The 21819-nt window shown below is 42.3% G+C and overlaps 1 protein-coding gene across 1 annotated transcript; it reads left to right on the forward strand.

The window, feature by feature from the left end:
- Window positions 1–1806: 1806 nt before the first annotated feature.
- DHCR24 (24-dehydrocholesterol reductase) lies at window positions 1807–20709 on the forward strand. The gene is made up of 9 exons (XM_063138440.1): window positions 1807–2481; window positions 5722–5877; window positions 7607–7712; window positions 8029–8147; window positions 8233–8496; window positions 12176–12319; window positions 15948–16145; window positions 16298–16476; window positions 17414–20709. Exons 1-9 carry the CDS (start codon window positions 2251–2253, stop codon window positions 17565–17567), a joined length of 1551 nt encoding a protein of 516 aa, XP_062994510.1. The 5' UTR covers window positions 1807–2250; the 3' UTR covers window positions 17568–20709.
- The last annotated feature ends 1110 nt before the right edge of the window (window positions 20710–21819 follow it).

Genomic DNA, 21819 nt, shown 5'->3' on the forward strand with positions numbered 1-21819 from the left:
CAGGGGTCCTTCTCCGCGAGCCCCTGCCAAAGGAAGTGAGGCAGGTGGCTACCAGGAAGAGGGCCTTCTCTGCTGTGGCATCCCAGCTGTGGAATGAGCGCCCTAAGAAGGTTCGCTTGGCACCTACATTATATGCTTTTAGACGCCAGGTGAAGACCTTTTTATTCTCCCAGCATTTTAACAGTCTATAAATAAATTTTAACTTGGTGTTTTAAATTTGTAAGTTTGCATTGCTGCTGTTTTTATCTGGTTGAGCTTTTATATTGTATTTTATATTATGGTTTTATACTGTTGTTTTATACTTTGAATGTTTTTAATTTTTGTGAACCGCCCAGCTATTGGCGGTATAGAAATGTAATAAATAAATAAATAAATAAATAAAGTACCTTAACCCCTTATTCAAAACTGTGAGGCCCAAGGGTCTTTATATATGTTGTTGGTTTGCTTTTTAATCATTTAAATCTAAGCACAAGAGAGTTGTATTTGTTATATGGCTGAGCATTCAAATGTTAGTTACTCCCTGAAATCTGAAATGGTTCAGACCAAGGAGTCTGTTCACTTTTCCCAATCCTGTCATTCTGCATATCTCAAGTTGGTTTTAGTTTGCAGAAAGAGCTACATAGGTCAGGAAATCCTGAAGCAGGTCGCTGTTTCTAGCATGGCAAACAACCAGGGCCTACAGATGGTTTGCCTCGTGCCATGACATCATGCCAGGGGTTATGGGGCAGGATTACAACATTCCAGGCAATATGCCACAAGTCAGCACGTGGCTTGAAAGGTTTTTTCTATAGAGATTTGCCAGTGCCTGGCAGCTATTTCATCCCAGTGTGCCAATTAAATTTCCGACTCCACTGCATTGGTTTAATGCACTGCTTACTTTTCAAACAGAGAAGGTAACGGGGCACAAACTACTCTGGAAAAACCTCTTCCTCCACCTAGTTCCATACCTGAAAAGCAAGTTCATTGTCAGGTCAGTGGTTGCAGACAATATATCTTTGATCAGTAGCGGCAACACCCATGACAGACCTCATGTTTTTAGGACATTAAGCATACTTTTGCAGTGTGTTTAAAACTAGCCCTTTTTCTTTGAAGGAAGAGCAGCCCCTCCCTCAGCCGCTGTTGTGGTGAGAGGCCATCTGCCCTGTAGAACTGTGTGGAAACACCTCTCTCCCCACACAAAACACCACGTCCTCTGAGCATTGCTGCTTTGAGGAACAAGCAGGCAGGGAGGTTTAGGCACATGGCGCTACCTAGAGAGAAATCGCAAGCAGTCACCTCTGCCCACTCTCTCCCCAGACTCTTTTGTTCTTGCTACGGTACAGGATGCTGGGAATTGTAGTCCAACACATCTGGAGGGCACCAGGTTGGGGAAGGCTGCAATTGAGTGGAATTGATAAAGGAGGGTGGAGAATCGGATTAGTAGGTAATCACACATTTCCCTCTGAAAAGAGATCGGGCCTCTGGATAAAATAAACGTATGCCTTGCAGCCCCTTTCCCAACGGGAAGCCTGCCTATTACAACGGTCAGAGAAACTGAATCTCGAGGACGCCTCGTGCCGCTTCAGAAACACGCGGGCGAACCTGTGTTGCCGCCCCACAACCTCGCTCCCCCGCACCCCCCCCTCCCGCCACACCGTTGCCGGATTTCGCTCCTCCAGCCAATCCCGCCGCTCGGCGCCTGATCCGATCCATACGGCGCTCTCCCATTGGCTGGACGGTATCCCTCTCCTCACCGCTGAGGGAGCAGTCCAGCCAACCAGGAGGCAGCTGGGCTGCCCTTCGATTTGGGCTGGGATGCGGACCTTCTGTCTCCGCAAGGAGTGCGCAGCCGGTGCTCTGTGGGCGAATTGCGAGCAGTCTTAGGGGCGCGGGTCTTGAGGCCGAGGGGGAAAGGCGCGGACGCCTCAACGTGTCCTCACGAGTGCACTTTTTGAGCACGTTAAGCGGAGTATATATAAAGGAGGGGGTGTTCTCCTCTCCCCCTCCCCAGTTCTAAGAGGAGTTCAGCCGGAGAGGGCTGGGTGCCTGCAGCGGGCAGGAAGAGAGCGCTGCAGGGCGGTGCTATGAGAAGGCAGTAGCCGTTGCTTGTGGGAGTGGGGAGGCAGGGCTGGGGGTACTGTTGACTTTTGGGGGTGCCATTACTGAAACGGCTGGCTGGTCGTGCGGAGGCGGCGCTAGAGAGCGCGCGGGGGAGTGGAGCGATCCAGAGGTGAGCGGATTCGGAGGACTCCTCGACGGCTGAAGCTCGCGATGGGGCCGCTGCTCTCTCTCGGGGTTGGACTCTTGCTGCTGCTGCTGTGGGCCCGCTACAAGGGGATTGCGTATGTGCTGGTCCATCACCGCTGGATTTTCGTGTGCCTCTTCTTGCTGCCCCTTTCGATCCTCTTCGACATCTATTACCAATTCCGCGCGTGGGTTGTGCAGAAGCTTCACAGTGCGCCCCGACTGCATAACCTGCGAGTTCGCAACATCCAGGAACAGGTGAGAAGAAGGCGGTGGGGTTCGGGGAGGAGGGAAACCGAGAACATAAATGCTTTGGGGATAGAGAACCTGGAAGTGCGGTTTGCTTCCTAATAAGGCTGAGTGAGCCCCTCTGCTTCGATCTTGTTTCCTGGTAGAGCTTCGAACACAGAAGATGATCGTCATAAGAATATAAGAGCCAATCTGGATCAGATTAAGGGTCCCTCTAGTTCAGCATTCTGTTCACACAGTGGCCAACCAGCTGCCCATAGGAAACCCAGACGCAGGACATGAGCACTGTCCCACTCCATGTTCCCCAGCAACTGGTGTACATAGGCATATTGCCTCCTATACTGGAGGTAGTATGTAGCTATCAGGACTAGTAGTCATCAATTGCACTAGGAGAATGAATACTGAACGAGAAAAAATGTTCATATAAATAAAACTCTGAGCTGCATTTTCCAGGTCTCCGAGAATACTCACAGCAGCAACTGTGTCTGGTGTCTCTCCCCCTCCCCCTTGAGATGTTTTGGGTTTGTGTGTTGGTTTTTTCCTTTACACTCCTTGATAATAGAAATGTTCTAATATCCAAAAAGGAGGAGAAGGGGGGGGGCATACTAAAACAAATGACAGTACTTGTCCATAGAGAAACCATACTTGCCCATAGGGAAACATAGAACAGAACCCAGCTTGAGTGTGGGCTAGCATCTTGTGTAAACAGCCCCTTGGTCTGAACTAACATGGCTTTTCTTATGATCCTATGCTCTCCTTTCCACAGGAAATGCAGTGGATATGGTGATGGCAGTGACTCCACAATTTTCTCTCCTCCTTTGCCCTGTCCTGAACCAGCAATAATTAGCTCTAATAACTGTAGTGCTGGTGAAAGTTAGTACCCTGGAGGAAAACATCGCACTTGTAAACATTGCGCTTCTTGTAATTCAAATTGCTTAGATTGACAACTTCTAGATGATTAATTCCCTGGGCTGATGCAGACACAATATTTCCAATTTCTATATCTTCATTCAGGGAGTGGTACAGGAGAACATTTGTTTCTCCAGCATTTCCCTTCTCTGGCGTGAATTCTCCTAGTCCTTCCTCTAGTAGCGTTAACAAGGGTTAAGAGTAAATCAAGGGTCCCCAACCTTTTTAGACCTGTGGACACATTTGGGAATTTGAGATACTGCTGTAGATACCACTACAAAATGCCTAATCAGGGAATCACCAGTTGGACGTCTGCCATTCGTACCTATGGATCTTAGGCTGTGTCTTACTCAGCAAAAACTTTTGCTACATGGCTGTTGGACACATCTCTTTATTAAGGGACTGTCAAATTCGGCTAATTGCTGGGAGTGCAATACAGCGAATGCTTCTTTTAAACATATGTTTTGGCATTGTCCAGTAGTTGCTTCTTTTTACGGGGAGGTTTTTACACACACACACACACACACAAATTGTACTGGAACAGTCTTCAGTATTCATTGATTTACACACTCTTTAAAATTATTTACCTGCTTCATGGAAATTTAGAAATTGTCAATGTAAATGGATTCTCTGCACCCTTTTCACAGCTAAAACACTGACATAATATTGGAAGGATAAACACTAATCTATAATGCAGTGGATTGAGGGTATTACAACACTTTAAATATTTGAAAGGGTGGGGTATAGACATCACCTTCAAATAGATACGTATTTGGACATTTGGTCCACTTTTGTTGCAGCCCATGTATAATTGCTAGAAAGTTGTATGCATTTCATACAAATCCATGTATGTATAACTTTAAAAAATGGAAAATAAATAAAAATGAAATGAAAAATATTTTGGGTGACCTTGAGCACCTTGAGGACTCATTTGCAGGTGCCATTGGAGGTGCCTGTGGGTGCTTCATTGGGGACCTCTGGGTTAAGTATTCACTGATCATAACCATGTTTCAGGGCTCCCATTTTAACCAGGGCTTGACATGAGTTCACAAACTCTGGTTGAGATGGAACCTGGGGCGGATCCGCACGTCGGCCCCAGAGCGCATTTATGCGACCCCAGGGCACCCCGAAAATGATAGTCTGTACTTGCCTGTAAAAAGAAACAAGGAAGAGACGCCGACGACGCTACCCAGCTTCCTGCTCCCCGGCTGGCTTGGAGAGCTCTTTTTGAAGAAGGCGGGGTAGAGAGCTTTTTCTGCTCTCCACCCAGCTCTCCGTCCCGGCCGGGGAGCAGGAAGCTGGGTGGCAGCGGCGGCGTCTCTTCCTCGTTTCTTTTTACAGGCAAGTACAGACTATCATTTTCGGGGTGCCCTGGGGTCGCATAAATGCGCTCTGGGGCCGACGTGCGGATCCGCCCCTGGTTAGCACCAAGTCCATATTCTACCAAAATTAATAACGTGCGATACTGGTCTCAGTACATCAAATAAGGTGGTGACATAGGGTGGTAGAATTGGTACAATTATAGGTTTTGTATTTCTCTTGTTAAATTACTTTTCATGATTTCCCACTCTTAGTGATGCAGGGGCGGGGAATGCCACAGAATGGGTGAAGTTGTTCCTGCTTTACCTAAAACATTGCTGCTGTTTTTATCTTGGTTGTGCTTTTATACTGTATTTTATATTATGGTTTTATACTGTTGTTTTATACTTTGAATTGTCTTAATTTTGTAAACCACCCAGAGAGCTTCGGCTGTTGGGCAGTATAGAAATGCAATAAATAAATAAAAATAAAATAAAAATAAATACTGAGGAATGTGACATACCTGACTCTTTTGCTTATGGGTTAATACTCGTCCTAGTTAATTTCTGAAGTCCTGCTTGATCATAAACCCAGGGATTAGAGTTTGCAGTATTATAAGTAGTACAATCTAAAGCTTGAACAGCTTTGGTTGCAATCCATTTTTTTAAATTGAGTTTGTTTTCTTACATTATTGTCCTTTGGATCTGAGTATGGAAAATCCTGGATTGCTGTCCCAGGGTTGGGCTCAGGTTTCTTTAGCATGGGGGTGGTCTCTGACTCAGAGGTTTGGAGGCTCTGGTTCAGCAGTGGTGCACGAGCCCAGTACCTCTTCCATCTGCACTGCTGGACTGTGGCCAAAATCCATTTTCTCATTTGAAAATCTATTTACTAACATCATTATTATTATTTATTGCATTTACATACCGCCTCCATAGGCGAAGCTCTCTGGACCGTTTACAAAAGTTTAAAACAGTAAACATTAAAAACTTATTATTTGTAAGCAACAACTAGTGAGAGAACATTTTTACTTGCTATGTGTAGGTACGAGAATGGAAAAAGGAAGGCCAAAAAACATACATGTGCACAGGCCGCCCTGGCTGGCTTACAGTATCTCTTCGTGTGGGAAAGTACAAGAAGACTCTTAAGAACATAACAATTAACTTGATGGATGTTCTGGAGGTTGACATTGAAAGACAGGTAAACTTGAAATGTATACTTGCATTTAAATTAGGCTTTTATTTGAGGCAGGCATGGGGACCTCTAGCCCATTGGCATGATTTTTGTGTATGTTTTTTTTCTACTGCTGAGCAGTTTGTTCATGAACATTCTATAATACCTCAGCAGCAGTGCCAGCGGCTGGGGACATTTCATTTCAGTCAACTGAAGCAAGAACTCTTGCATCCCATAGCTATGGCCATTTTAACAACGTGACATGTATTTACTTTTAAGCTTTGTGTGTGTTTTGTTTAGCTTGATATATCTGAGTCGTGGGGTTTAAATGGACAAAACATTTACCTCCCCATCAACTCACTTCAGGGATTGGATGGCGAAGCTGGACGCTGTAATCATAAGAACACAAGAAGCGTCATGCTGGATCAGACCAAAGGTCCATCTAGTCCAGCACTCTGTTGACACAGTGGCCAACCAGCCATCGGCCAGGGACCAACAAAGCAGGACATGGTGCAACAGCCCTTCCCATGTTCTCCAGCAACTGGTGCACACAGGCTTACTGCCTCGGATACTGAAGATCGCACACAACCATCAGGGCTGGTAGCCAGTCCTCTTGCCTATTCGTAATCCAGTGGTATTAAGTCCCTGGGGGGAAGCCTGCACATGACATGTCACTTTAAAGATAGATACCAAATCAGTAAACACTATGTGCAAAGTAATTGCTAACCTTCAGAGATCACTTCATACTGAATTAACAACAAATCTGACTTCAGGCAAGCAGAAGAAAATAAGAATATTATGTTTATTTAAACAAGGACATAAATGTAGGTAACTGCTTCTTTTCCAAAGAAATGAACAACCATTCTTTGTGACCATTCCATTCCAGTCTGGGTTCAGGCTCGATTTTGGGAAGAAATTAACCTTGTTGACCCTGATGGATGACTTTCGAGAGAGGGCCATTGGAGGCCCAGAGTGCCACTGAGTTAACTACGGCTATTCCTGGATAAGGATAACCTAGCATTGTGATCCATGCACGGCTAACTCCATGATTAGTTCAGAACCTGCAACTAGTGCAGAATGCAGCAGCTAGGATACTCAGTTGATATACAGTATTATACCTTTGTTAAAAGAATTCCATTGGCTACCTGTTACCTACTGAGCCATGTTCAAGGTTTTGTTAACATTCAAAGCCCTAAACTACTTTGGACCAGGTTACCTAGCAAACAAATTTATCCCTAAGATTTTCCAAGGAGGCCTTATTGGTCATCCGATGACCACCCAGTGTGTCGTGAAGTAATGACACACAAAAGGCCCTTCTCAGTATTGGCACCCACTCTGGAACATGTGTGGTCCGAGAGGGGAAAACTAGTAAGCTTTAGATTTCTCTTGAAGATACACCTATTTACACACTGTTTGTGTGCCTGGTTTTGCAATGATTTTAATGTATTACTGGGTTTTTTATTGTATTTTTATGTAAATTGCTTAGAAACTTTATGATATCAAGTGATATATAAGTAATTTAAATAAAATAAATACATTCAAGCATCTCTGATTACATTCTCAAGTATTAAGTACAGTTTTAGCTCCTATGTCTGCTCTAGAAACTACTGTGTTTCTTGATACACAAAATCTAGGGTGACTTTTAGAATGTGCTCCACATGGTAGCAGAGGCTGATCTGCAAGCAGTAGAACTGCCATACATTTGTATTGATAGATGGTATTCAAAGTGTAGTGTGTAAAATGTGTTCTACCTTAGGTTGTCCGTGTGGAACCCTTGGTGTCAATGGGGCAGTTAACAGCACACCTCAATCCCTTGGGCTGGACTATTCCAGTGGTACCAGAACTTGATGATCTGACAGTAGGTGAGAGGCCTTGTGACTTAGCCATGCTTTCTACTTCTCTACAATTCCACGTATTATGTTAGTGGTGAGACGCTTAGCAATTGAGATCTGATTGTTGTTGAAATGTCTTTGTTGTACATGAGATCTAATGTTAAATGTATGACTCCCCTCCTCTATACATTATTTATTTATTTATTTATTTATTTATTTATTGCATTTATATACTGCCCCATAGCCAAAGCTTTCTGGGCGGTTTACATTATCTTGTTCCTCAGCAGATTTCTGCATAAGTTTAAAATACAGTTCAGCTAACTCTTGTTCATGGTTTCTTGCTTAGGTGGCTTGATCATGGGAACTGGCATTGAATCTTCCTCCCATAACTATGGACTATTTCAGCATACCTGTGTGGCTTATGAACTTGTCCTTGCTGATGGAAGCCATGTGAGGTGTACACCAGTAAGTTAATACATTACTTTGATATATTCTACAATGTAATGCCTGCTCTATCAACATACAACTTTGTTTGGTTTGCTTTTTGGAGGAGGAGAACTCAGATCTATTTTATGCAGTGCCTTGGTCTTGCGGCACACTGGGCTTCCTGGTTGCAGCAGAAATAAAGATGATCCCAGCAAAGAAATACGTGAAATTGCGTTATGAGCCTGTGAGAGGATTGAAGACAATCTGCAAGAGATTTGCTGAAGAATCTGGGAAGAAAGAGAATCATTTTGTCGAGGGTCTGGTGTATTCTTTGGAAGAAGCTGTGATAATGACGGGGGTTTTGACCAATGAAGCTGATCAGGACAAGGTAACGTAATTTATTCTTCCGCTTATTAAGTAGAGGGAAGGAGGCAGGACAGATTTGTTTCAATCAGTTGTAGATGCAAGTTCAACCTGCTGCTTCTAAAGTTAGAGGACCCTTCTAAAATTTGTATCAGCTTGTCTACTAGATTAAATGTCATGGCTTCCCCTAAAGGATCCTAGAAAATGTAGTTTGATGAATTAACAGCCATTCTTCGTCTTCTGGCCTCCAGGTGTTCTGGACTACAATTCCCATCAGCCCCAGGCAGCATGACCAATGGTTGGGGTGATGAGAGATGTAGCCCAAGACATCTAGAAGCTCCAGGTTGGGCAAGTTTGGTGTTGAGAATTCTGTGTTTGATCCTCGTTTCCTCTTACAGAACAGTGGTTCTCTGGGATTAGGGACGGATTATTAAACAAGTTTAAGCCTGTAGTAGCTATGAACCTTTTCTAACTCGGACTAATATGACTTAATGTGACTAAAATTATAAAGTCCTTTTGTTAACCGCCCAGAGTATGATGATGATGATAATGATAATGCCACCTGGGAGAAAGCTACTTTGGCTTTGATCCAGCAGAACCCTTCACGAATGGAAGGGGCTTCAGAGCCACAGGAGTTCTATGAACGGAAGGAAAGGTGAATTCCGTCCCCCTTTCCCCCTTCAGTCTTCTGCACCTAAAAAAGGATATTGTAGAGTTGGAAAAAGTGCAGGAAAGGGCAGCTAAAATTATCAAGGGGCTGAAGTAACTCCTCTATGAGGAAAGGTTACAATATCTAAGATTGTTTAGCTTAGAAAAAAAGGCAGTAAGGGGAGACTTGGTGTACAAAATTATTTAAGGTGTGGAAAAAATGGATAAGGTGACATTATTCTCCCTCCCTTGCAATACTAGAACCCAGGGTTATACCAAAACCAGGGCTGTGTTCTGCTCTGTTCTGGATTCCTGGATCCGAAGCAGATCAGACTGATTCAGACCCCTAAATTCGGATCTGAATTGGGTCAGGGAAGATTCAGATCGATCCGGAGCTCCAGACGCCATTTTGGGTTAAACTACGTTTTTTTCCCATTGACTTGCATTGGCCTAAAGAAAAGCCTTTAACTTTTTTATTTTTAAAGCTAGAAACATGAAAGTTGGTGAGCTTACAGATACATTGGAGATGCTTATGTGTGCCCAATTTTAGACATCTGTACATTGGTTTTCTTGCAATGTTTTTTTTTAAAATATGATTTCCAGTCAAAGTGCTATAACTTCCTTATTTTTCAAGATATACACATGCAACTTTGCATCATGATAGAACTTTAGGCATGCTGATAGGCTTTAGGCATGCTGATTTTTAGGAATTTTATAAAAGATTTTACCCTCAAACCATCCCCCCATTTACAAAAATGTATTCATCTCTGTCATTTTTCAAGATACACACATAACTGGGTAACATGATAGCTTCTAAATAGGACTTTAGACATGCCAATGTTGAAGCATATCAGTTCATAACCTGACTTCTTAGGATTTTTTTTAAAGTTTGAGGTTTTAAAATACACTGTCATTTTTCAAGATACATACATGTAACTTTGCATCTTGTTAGAACCTAAGTAGGGCTTTAGGCATGCCAATTTTGAAAGCACATAGGTTCATCCGCTGGTTTTTAGGAATTTTTAAAAGATTTTACCATTCCCCCTTCACAAAAATGCATTCATCCGTCATTTTTAAAGATAAAGAGAGGAAACTCAGCACCAGGTTAGTTTCTACATAGGGCTTTAGTCATGCCAACTTTGAAGCAAATCAGATCATCCCCTGATTTTTAGTGAATTTTTAAATGTTTTAGCCAAGTCCAAAAAGCTCTGTGTGTATTGGCAGCCATGATTGACAAGTTCTTCAAAGGAACACAGGCATTAGGAAGAATGGCTGTTTTTCCTAATGCCTGTATTCCTTTGAAGTGCTAAGGTTGTGGTTAACACCTCCTGCTGAGAGGAACTTGTCAATCGCAGCTATCAATATACGGAGCTTTTTGGACTTGAGTAAAACCTTGAAAAATTCACTAAAAATCAGGGGATGATCCCATTTCCTTTAAAGTGGCCATGCTTAAGGTCCTATGTAGAAGCTATCATGGTGCCCAGTTACATGTGTGTATCTTGAAAAATTACGGCGATAAATGCATTTCTGTAAATGGGGGGACTTTAAAAATTCCCCCCAAGTCAGGGGATGATCCCATTTCCTACAAAGTGGCCATGCTTAAGGATATATTTAGAAGCTATCATAGTGCCCATTTTCATGTTTCTATCTTGAAAACTAAAAAATATATAGGCATTTTTCTTTTCCAATGTAAGTCTATGGGGGGAAATCCAGACCTCCAGATCGGTTCGGAAGAGGTCCGGATCCAGAGCGGATCGGGGGGTCCCTGCTCAGCCCTAACTATGCTGATTGGTAGAAATTCAGGACAGATAAAAAGAAGCACAGCGCATACTTCAACTGTGGAATTGACTTCCACAAGATGGCTTGAAAAGGAGACTGGACAAATCCATGGAGGATAAGGCTATCAATGGCTACTCGTCTTCTTGACTATATGCTATCTATCTCTGTTATTGGAGGCAGTATGCCTATGTTCGTCAGTTGCTGGGGAACATGGGTGAGGGGGTGCTGTTGCACTCATATCCTGCTTGGCTCTTCTTATGGTCTTCCTTCTTGTGCTGTTTCAGAAGGCCCCCAACCCTCTGGACTAGATTTTCAGGGTGGGGGAGAGAGAACCAATGAAAATTGCACACACACTTTCCATCTGTGGGAGCCAGTAGCACCCAGTTTCACTTGCAACTTTTTGAATCCAGCCCTTTGGATCATCTGCTGAACAAACCAGCTTAATGCATTAAATAAAGAATCATAAGGCAGTGCTTTCCAAGCCAATCTTTGACTTAAACATTATGTTGGGGGGGAAACATGTCACGTTGACAGCTTCCAGGAAACTTGTATATACTCTGTGACAAGTCCTATTTGGTTAAAATCTTAAATGGATCATAAGCTAAATCAAATCTATAATGTACTGATTCTTTTAGATGGGAAGTGTTTAGTACAACCCTTTCCTGCTTGCTAGGGAAGATGCACAATATTGGAATTTTGGGCAGTCATCAGCTACAGAGAAATTTGCCAGTAATAATCATACATAACCAATGGTCTGTACTAAATGTGTTAATAAATGAAGTATATTGTGTGTCAGTACATACATTGGCCCAGTTAGCACAATCACCATGGCCTAAATACAGCAGCTGCAGTGCACGCTGGACACCATTTTCTTAATTACCAACCCAGACGCAGCTTGTCATCTTGTCCAAACCCAGGCAGCATGGCTTTTTGGAGGAGAGAGCCATCTTCAAATAACCCAACAACAGTCCTTGAGGTTTTTTTAGGGTTGTTTTCCCCCTCTAGCAAGCGATGCCACCTTGGTTCAACCAACACAATAAGCTGAGCTTGGGCAGATAATTAGGGTAATGGTTAGGGTTAGGGTTAGGGTTAGGTGATCATGTGAACTGGGCCAATATGTTTCTGGTGCTTCATGACAATATCACTCTGAAAGGTAATAGAAATTTGCCTAATATTAGAAGTGTTTGTCTGCCATTGTGTTTAGAATTACAACTGTGATATTGAACTACTGAATCGTCTAGGAAAGATTTTATTGTCTCCTTGGTTTTTATGTTAAGATTAATAGACTTGGGAACTACTACAAACCATGGTTTTTTAAGCATGTGGAGAACTACCTGAAGACTAACAAAACAGGAACTGAATATATTCCAGCAAGGCATTACTATCACAGGCATACACGGAGCATTTTCTGGGAGCTCCAGGTAAGAACTAATTCATGTGTGTGTTTATTACCATATTTACTATCAGTCTAACACATGGACACTTCCTATTCTCTTATACTGAAAGACTACAGGGCAATGCTGTGGTCCCTGGGACAGCATCCCAGGGCCATGGGAAAGATCAGAAATCCACCTCCAAAGTCGGAAAGAGAGTTCAATCTCAGAGGCGGAGATCCAGTCTCAGATTCCTCCTGCTCCCATGAAAAGATCTATGCCCCTCGCAGCTTCAATATTAGAGGCGGGGGGCGGAGATCATGAGAGGCTCTGGATCCAAAGTCCTCCCATCTCCCAATATGCCTCCAACACAGGGAAACATTAAGACCTGCCCTGGAACTGGTCCTCTTGGAACTGGTCTCCTTCTTAAAAAGGAGGAAGAGCAGCATCTGCTATTGCTCCCTCACATCTGCCTGCCAGCAGGAACCCAGCAGGGCTTTGAAACGCCACACAAAGAGAAGATTGCTCCACTGGTCAGCAAGTTGTGTGGGGGTGGGGGAATCATAAAATATGGCATTGAACTAACTATTATCCCAGAGAGGAGAACCAGTATCTCTCTTATAAACAAACCCATTTGTTAGCTCCAGGATAACACATTCAACCCTAAAAGACATGCCTGTATTAGGTGTGCTGGGCTAAATTGCTTTCCCATTCACACCAGTAAGCAGTTCACAGGCAAAAAGGAAAGAGTGGGACGGTGCTTCATGGGCAGACTGGGCTTGATACTTCTCAATGTGGTCTTCTAATCAGATTCCAGGAATGTAGTATGTCAACTCCTGAAAGGCCACTGAGACAGGTGTCGGTACACCTTTTTTTTAGAAGTATTAATTTTGGTATAATAAAACTTTTAGGTCAGGCTGTTAAGGACTGTTTTACGTTTAGTTATACGTGGCTGACCTGACATACTGGTGGATTTAGATGCCGTGCAATTCTTTGCCTGTTACTCAGAAGTAAGACCTACTTGTGTTCAGGGAGCCTTACGCTCTAGTTTATTTAGGTCCGGCAGCCTTAGTTAAGTTGCTCCAGTGTTGTATTCCTTTTACTACGCTGAGCAATGATTATCTTATCCATTAAACCACTCCTCTTGCTTTCCCCATAGTACATACTAAGGAACAGAAGTGGGAGTAGCTCCTCATCAGTTCAGACAGCAGAAGTAACGTGGGAGCTGTTGGTTGAGTGGCATTTGGTAAAATCTGTGGGTTCCATGGGAGATCTGTGGTATAATATTGGGGCATGTTTTTTCTTAAAGGTATTCCCTTCCCCAGGTTCAGAATCCACATGTTGGCACACCCACAATTGCTGCAGTAGAGGAAGGAGGGGTATGGCAAAAATGACCACAACTTTGTCCAGTAAATGGGCAGTATCTGTACAAGGGAGGAGGCGGATGTCTTCAAGGAAAAAATATGACCTAATATTATACCATAAATTTCCCATGGAAAACCAATTGGTCTCCTCCTAGCTCCTTAGCTAGCAATGTAAAGCTTCTCTCATCCTTCCCTGGCCCACCTTTTCCTGGAAAAACAAAGACCAGACCAAGTTTCTATTCACTAAGATGTTTAAAGGGGGCTTTCTGCAAAATGGAAGCTGCTTCTCTTCCCCTTCCCTTCCTGTGAAAAAAATGGGAAAAATCTATATAAATAAAAATGTAAATGTTCGTTCGAAACAGACATTATATCTCCAAAAGTTCTTCACCGATTGCTTTGAAATTTTGACACAACGTTGCATTCGAATATGCGAGCGTTGTTATGTAACTATGTTCTATATGGGGACAAAAGTTTGTCTTAAAATCGAAGAAATAGGCCTCCTCAAAAACAGTCCTGCTGATCATTGTGACATCGCCAACCAGTAGGCCAATCCACTGCCTCTGCCTTCTCTCTTATTTGCATGTTCTCTCACAATTGGCTGAGTGAATATAGATGTCACACCTGTGACAGTTACACGTTCTGAAGAAAGGTAACTGCCAGGAGTTTCCGCTAACCTCCTCACCGTAAAAACATCCTTTTTTAAAAACCAAACAATTTGCTTTACTTCATCCAAATAATGCCTCACAGAAGATCACACTTAGGTCGTCGTACTCGCAGAGCGGAAGCACTGCGACGAGAAATTGCAAATCAGACTGAGGAAGAACGGGCATCAGCAAACGAGAAAAAAAGAAAAAGAATGCCTCAAATACGTGCCAAGGAACCAGCCAAGCAACGTTCAGCCAGACTTGAGGATGCACGATTGCGAGCACGGCAATCGCGTTCTACAGCTTCAGATCTGCTTTGTTCTCAACAGAATGAATGCGACAGGCTGAGAGTGGCTGAAAGACGTCAACGAGAAACAGCACATCAGCGTCAAACACAACTCCGTGGTAAACAATCACACGATTACAATCGCCTTGCATTCCGGTACAACCCAGCTGATGATTATAGTTTGAGGCGGCATGTTCTCATCGGCACTATGACTGAAGTGTGTCCTTATTGCAAGGCTCTTAAATTTAATGGAGAAACAAAAGGAATGTGTTGCGCTGCTGGAAAAATTAAACTGCCTCAACTTGGAGAACCACCAGAGCCATTACAAACTTTGCTTGCCGGATATACCGCAGAATCAAAGCATTTCCTATCTAACATCAGGAAATACAACTCATGCTTCCAAATGACGTCGTTCGGCGCAGAAATCATCACAGCTCCATTTATGCCAACTTTCAAAGTCAAAGGACAAATTTATCATAAAGCCGGCTCCTTCCTTCCGTTTCAAGATAGTCAACATAAATTCCTACAAATGTATTTCATTGGTGATGGCAATGATGAATTGAATGCACGCTGCAGAATTTATACCGGCATAAAAAGGGCCATCGTTTCAAAACTGCAACAGCTACTTCACGAAAAAAACAATTTAGTACATTTGTTCAAAACAGCAATTGACATGATGCCATCTGATACACACAAGATTGTTTTTCATGCTGACAAAACGCCTGCTGGAGAACATGTGCGAAGATTCAATGCTCCAACTATAGACGAAGTGGCAATTGTTGTAGTCGGAGATCAATCTTGACAGGACCTTTCAAAGGTGAAGATGTCCTCATTCCTCGCATTCCTATGATTCCAACAGATATGCCATTTCAATTTAAGAGATTGCAATTCCCAATTCGATTGGCGTTTGCAATCACCATCAACAAAGCTCAGGGCCAATCTTTAGAATTGTGCGGTTTAGATCTAGACACAGATTGCTTCTCACATGGACAATTATATGTTGCGTGTTCTAGAGTTGGCAAACCAGACAATCTCTATATCTACACAGACAATGGAACAACTAAAAATATTGTATATCCACAAGCATTGTGAAAATAAACATATTAGAAACGTGCGCTTTCTCTTTTCTTTCTTTTCAATTTAACCAGACTGAGCCACAGCAACGTGTGGCAGGGTACAGCTAGTATTATAATAATGGTCCAATCCAGATCCATAATTTGTGTAGTTCTTCATCTGTACTGTTTGTATGTACAAACTAGCACTAATAATGGACGGAAGGGTGTTTTTTTTTTAAAGGCAGAGACAGTTCATTGGTCTTTAAAATCTGTTATACAGATTTGAAATGTGCAGTTTCTCAATACCTGTATTTATCTCTTTTATAGGACATCATTCCTTTTGGCAATAATCCTATTTTCCGCTACTTGTTTGGTTGGATGGTTCCTCCTAAAATCTCCCTTTTGAAACTAACCCAAGGGGAAGCAATTCGAAAGCTCTATGAGCAGCACCATGTGGTTCAGGACCTGATGATCCCCATGAAAAGCCTTGAGCAGTGTGTTGAAACCTTCCACAGTGACATTAAAGTAAGAGCATCTTCCCTAAATTCAAGATTGATCTTTGTAGCAGGTACGTGTTAAACTGAACGCATACCTGCTACAAAAGGGTGAGAGATAGATTCCACCTAGTTTCTCTCAAGTTAATGCTATGGTAAATATATATATTTGCTTTCCAATAGGTATATCCACTGTGGCTGTGCGCTTTCATACTGCCTAATAACCCTGGCATGATTCACCCAAAAGGAGATGAAACAGAGCTCTATGTAGATGTGGGAGCATATGGAGAGCCCAAAACAAAACATTTTGAAGCCATGGCTTCCACCAGACAAATAGAAAAGTTTGTAAGGAACGTTCATGGGTAAGGAACGAAGTCCTGAAAGGGATTTTCTGATGTTATAAGAACTCTTTGATAATTGCCTTTTTAGTTTGATCATGTAAGTGTTGCACAATCCGTTAGTGAATTGTAAATTAAGGTTAAATTGGCTAATTTGGTACATTGTAATTTTTTAATTGAAGGGTATAGGTCACCAACCTTTTTAGGCCCGTGGGTACACTGGCTGTATTTGTGGGCATAACCACAAAATGGCTGCTGTGGGGGGGCATGGATAGTCACAAAATGGCAGTCAGGGTGTGGCCAATCATAAAATGTTGGGAGTGCCCCCACTCACTCTCATTCCATGTGTGCGCAGCTCTCACTCTTTCTCTCACTTGGTCTCTCTCGCACACACACAAACACAGAATTGTTCTGTCTATTCAGTTGTCTGAAGCGAGAGGGGAAAGCTGCCTGCTGAAGAATAGCCAGGGAGTCAATCCCCACCAAGGAACTTGCTGCCCCTGGGTCCTTGACAGGGAGGTGGACTCCTCCCACCCACCCCAGCCATTTTTCATCAAGGTAGCTTCTTTTACTCCGTGCAAGTGAATGGAGAAATTGAGCCATTCACTTGCATAGAGAACACATACGTTGGTGGGCGCCACAGCAGGCACTACATTGGGAGAGCTAAGATATAAGTGATTTAACTGCAACACTATTGAGTTGCTTCTAGACACTGTCTTTGGTGCGGTGGGGAGGAGAGGGCTACTGAGTAGTGTATGTGTTTCTTTCTGTTCCATAATACAGAATTGGTTCTGCAGACTGCTGCTTAGAGTACATAGAACTAGGCTGAAGGTTTCCTCTGCTAGGACAAGACCTGAACAAGTGGCATTTGTGTTGGTAGACTAGCTTGCTCTAAGAAGCAGACAATAGTTGCTACCTTCTAATGCAAGAATTCTAAGACCCCTTTTCTTGTTTCTTTCAGTTTTCAGATGTTATATGCCGATTGCTATATGACGCGTGAGGAATTCTGGGAAATGTTTGATGGCTCCCTATACCACAAGCTGAGGAAGCAATTTCAGTGTGATAATGCTTTTCCAGAGGTTTATGATAAAATATGCAAAGCTGCAAGGCATTAAGTCTAACTCAGCCAAACAAGCAATTGGGGGAAGTTGGATTTAACAATTACTAATTGCTCTGCCCTTAACAAAATCATACTGTTGCTGTCCAGAGACTTCAAGCATATTTGAGAGTAAATACTCCTCACTGTATATGAAAATATAACTGGTAATTTCATTTTAAAATAATGTCTACCCTTCTTAATGTCCTTTTATAGGAATTTCCATTTTTAACCTATGTGGTTTAATTATAGCTTAGCTATAGATCTATATATTTAGTATTGATATCTTATAGAAGGGGGAAAGGAAAAATCTGAATCCTAAAGTAGTACAGTGACTTATTATAGTAGAACTACAATTCAACTAGTAATTACCAGTGGGAGTTTTATGGGGGATCTGCTACTGCAAATGTTACTGGATAGCATCCTATATCTAGAACGTAGCCTCTATCTGAGGGTAGTGCCAAATGAGACTGCCTTTCAAACGTCACAGTTGCCTATAACCCTGCCCAGGATTTCCATTTGTGTGCTTAAAAGTAAGCATGCATTGGACTAACAGTTATAAACCTGCCTGAACACTTTGGAAGCTATGTTTTGGGGGGCAGTTTGAACCAGTGTAAATTCTTCTTAAATTTATTCTCATTTTATTTACATTTTCCTTTGGTGGTTGCTATCAAGGTTTCTTTGCAGGCAAAGACAGTTTCTGATATGCAGTGGAGAAGAAAGGGGTTTTATCTTCCCTGTGTGATTGCTTTTGCCACAGTTCCACTAGTCTCTTAGTATAGGCGGCTGATGGATTCCCCCCCCCCCCGTGCTAGTTTTTGTTAGTACAAGACATGGAACATGCTAGGATGAGCTATATCTCGGGTTACAGATCACGGATTAACGGGTTTATAATGTACTTGTCAGAAATACAAGGCCAGTTTCACATTTAATCATACCCAGAAAGTATTGCCATTAATTTGACATTGAATTGCAAAGTGTTTTTATTTTTATGCCTGCCTGTTTTATTTTTAATTTTTTCATAAAATGTGTAGTAAATGGTGGTGGGATTTTGTGTGGTAGATGATATGTACCTCAACCATGTACCGAATGTAGGCAGTACATTTTTCTCTGTTCTTCTTGTTGTCATTTTTTATTGATCCCTTTACAGAAAAGTATTTGTAGTGGGACTCTTTGTTTCTAGTAAGGTGTTTTTTTTAGTGCCTTAAATCAGTTGGAAGAAACTTGGATCGTTTTAGGCCATCCTATTTTCAAGAGTTCAATAGCAGTTAGAAATGTGCCTCTGTGTGTGTGTGTGTGTGTGTGTGTGTGTGTGTGTGTGTGAGAGAGAGAGAGAGAGAGAGGCCATTGCTAGATGGGGTGATATCCTGGGGTGATCCCTGGGATTGTCCCTGTGCGTTCACATGATGCACAGGGGATCCCGGGATCCAGGAGGGATGATCTCTCCCTTGCCCTGGGATCTTGCCCTTGCCTTTGTGCCCTCTTTTTCCACGGTCTCGGGCTGATCCTGAGACCACAGAAAGTGTAGCCCGCTGTTGTCCCGGTTACTTGCGAGGAGCTGGGACCCGCGCATGGGATGCAGAGCTCCTGAGGAGCTCTGCACCCATCAGGAGTGGGGTGGGAGGAGCAGGGAAAATTGTTTTGTTTTGTTTGTTTGTTTGTTTTAAAAAAGACTTATGTTCTGTGCTCATGTGCTCCTTCTTTAAAACAAAAAAATGGCGGCCGCAATGTTGCGCGCCGCGTGTAGACCAATGTGACGATCTCGCGATCATAAAATCGCAAGATCGTCGCGGAACAACCCCCTGGTCTAGCTGAGGCCAGGAAGAGAGAGAGAATTTTTGCTTACTTTGCTGACCAAACATGTATGCCCCATTTTAATGAAAAGAAATATGAGGCCTTGTATCATGCAGCCCAATATTTTACATATTGCATATTTACTCAGAAGTCTCACCAAGTTCAGTAGGGCCTTATTCCCAGTAGACATACATAGGATTGCAGCCTTTGAGATCTGCATCTCTTCAGAAGCCAAACTCCCAAGCAGGCAACATGGAAGTGGAATGGAGACCATTTCTTCTTCATCTTCTCCCTTATCAGTTCCTGCTTGGCATTTCAAATGGTAAACAAAGCATGGCTATTTTCTTCCCTGGATTAATATAAGCTACTGGTGTATTAAATTTTCTAATTTGGGTGAGTTTGCTTCACTCAAGTGATAAGGGCCAGGCCACCAAGACCTCCAGTATAAATACTTCCTGTAAATTGAATACTACAGCAATAGGTCAAGGTTGGCTTGGGCCATGAACCTTCATATAATGAAAATGAGCTGCCAATTTGCAACAGTCATCAACTTTGCTGGGTTTTATTACGTGGGTTTGGGTTTGGTTTGGGTTTTAATTATAGCAGGTTTAACCAAAATCTTATCCAAAGAGTAGTTAAGACATGATCATGGGATTATTTATTTGGATTTAAGGAGAAATCTTTAACTTGATAAGACATAAAATATAAAAACATCTAAGCAACTGTCTATGGGATTTTACTTACGATTTCCAACTGAAGATTTTATTCATTAGTGGGACTGATTAAAAGGGAAATAATGAGAGCTTATTTTTAGCCATTCAGTAATATACACATGCCACTATGGGAGCCATCTTTACAGCTATTCCTTGAGGGGGAAAGACCTTGCTTACAATTATGTAGCGCCTACCTAGGCATCTGAAAAACCACTCTTACAATGCTTGTGAGAATGGTAAATGACGAGAGCTACAAAAAGCCACAGTAGTAGTGACAGTGCAGTTGGGCATAGGTTGAATCCAGAAATGGACTGAAGAATTAAAGTGTATTCTGTGCTTGCCATTCATCTCTGGAGGAATTAGTTCTAAAGGCAAAAATCTATCATCAGTAGAATGTGTCTTTACTTTGTGTTACACATGGTACTGTTTCTGATTGCAGGTTGCATCTGCAAGTGTGTGTATTTTGTCCTCTGTTGCTACAACTATAGTGAAAAAAGTCAGATCACTCAGATGTTCTAATCTAATACCAGCAGCAACAAAGTATTTTATGTTGCAACTGTCAGCTGTTTTATCTTGCTACACTTGGGCAGAAGTTGTGGTATTACTATATCAATGCTATTTTGATGTGACTGAATAAAATTGTGTTGAAGACTGGCTGTATACTTAATATCACAAGTCATTTGGTTTGAATGGAAGGCATGTTAGAAATGCCATGGATCTGCCTATGCGTTCACATGGTGCACAGGGGATCCCGGGATCCGGGAGGGATGATCCCTCCCTTGCCCTGGGATCTTGCCCTCACCTTTGAGCCCCCTTTTTCCGTGGTCTCAGGCTGATCCTGATCCACGCGCAAAGTGTGGCCCGCCGTCACGGTTTGTCATATTAGAAAGTGGTAGGGCAGGTCTGCATTTCAGAATCTGTTGACTTACTCCCATTCTGCTTTTACCTCATAGGAGCGTTGTGAAGTGCCAATAAGTTTTTGTGGCAAGCTAACCATGATCCTTACCTTTTTTTATCTGTTATTTCTAATCCAATAATAATAATAATAAATTACCCGCCTCTCCTGCTGGATCGAGGCGGGGAACAGCACTAAATAAAATATAATACATAAAATTAGGTAAAAGAGCATATAAAAATAATACAATATTAAAATAACAATTACAAAATCTTAAAATTTTTAGGTTTAAAATTCATCATATCCATTGGATATGATGGTCATATTTTTAAAATGTGTTAGCTTGCATCCCTTCTTAAAGAACCTTTGCCTTCATTCGCCCATGGAAAATCTCAAATGTCCACCTTGCCATAAGTTTCTATAGGGTTCTGCCTGCCACTGTTTTGCCTCATTACCTGTAAGTTACTTTTAGTGAGCAGCATAATAAAAAAATGATAAATGAATAGATTAGAGAAATGTATATTAAATGCCTATTTATTGTATTTTTAATCCACCCTAAGTACTTTAGACAGATTACAAAATGCAACAGCATAGGATAAGCAATGTAAAACATAAAAAACCACAAAATTATAAAACACATGGGAGAAAAGAACATTCTTCACGTGGTATTGAAAACATAGCTGCCAATGAGCCTCTGACGATTTCCAAGCAGTTAAATATGGTAGGATACCTCTGCAGATGTTCAGGGGTTTAAAGGTTGCTACAGACAATTTCACTGGGCTCAAATTGACTGGAAGCCGGTGTAGCTGCTGAAACACTGGCATCACATGATCATACAGACCAATTTCAATTAGCCTAGCAGCTCTATT

This window comes from Elgaria multicarinata, chromosome 1 (assembly GCF_023053635.1).
Source record: "Elgaria multicarinata webbii isolate HBS135686 ecotype San Diego chromosome 1, rElgMul1.1.pri, whole genome shotgun sequence".
NCBI classification, from domain to species: domain Eukaryota; kingdom Metazoa; phylum Chordata; class Lepidosauria; order Squamata; family Anguidae; genus Elgaria; species Elgaria multicarinata.

Coding starts and splice junctions, on each gene's coding strand:
- DHCR24 (XM_063138440.1), top strand. CDS start 2,251: ATGGGGCCGCTGCTCTCTCTCGGGGTTGGACTCTTGCTGCTGCTGCTG. Junction 2,482..5,721: donor TTCGCAACATCCAGGAACAG/GTGAGAAGAAGG, acceptor TGCTATGTGTAG/GTACGAGAATGGAAAAAGGA. Junction 8,497..12,175: donor ATGAAGCTGATCAGGACAAG/GTAACGTAATTT, acceptor TTTTATGTTAAG/ATTAATAGACTTGGGAACTA.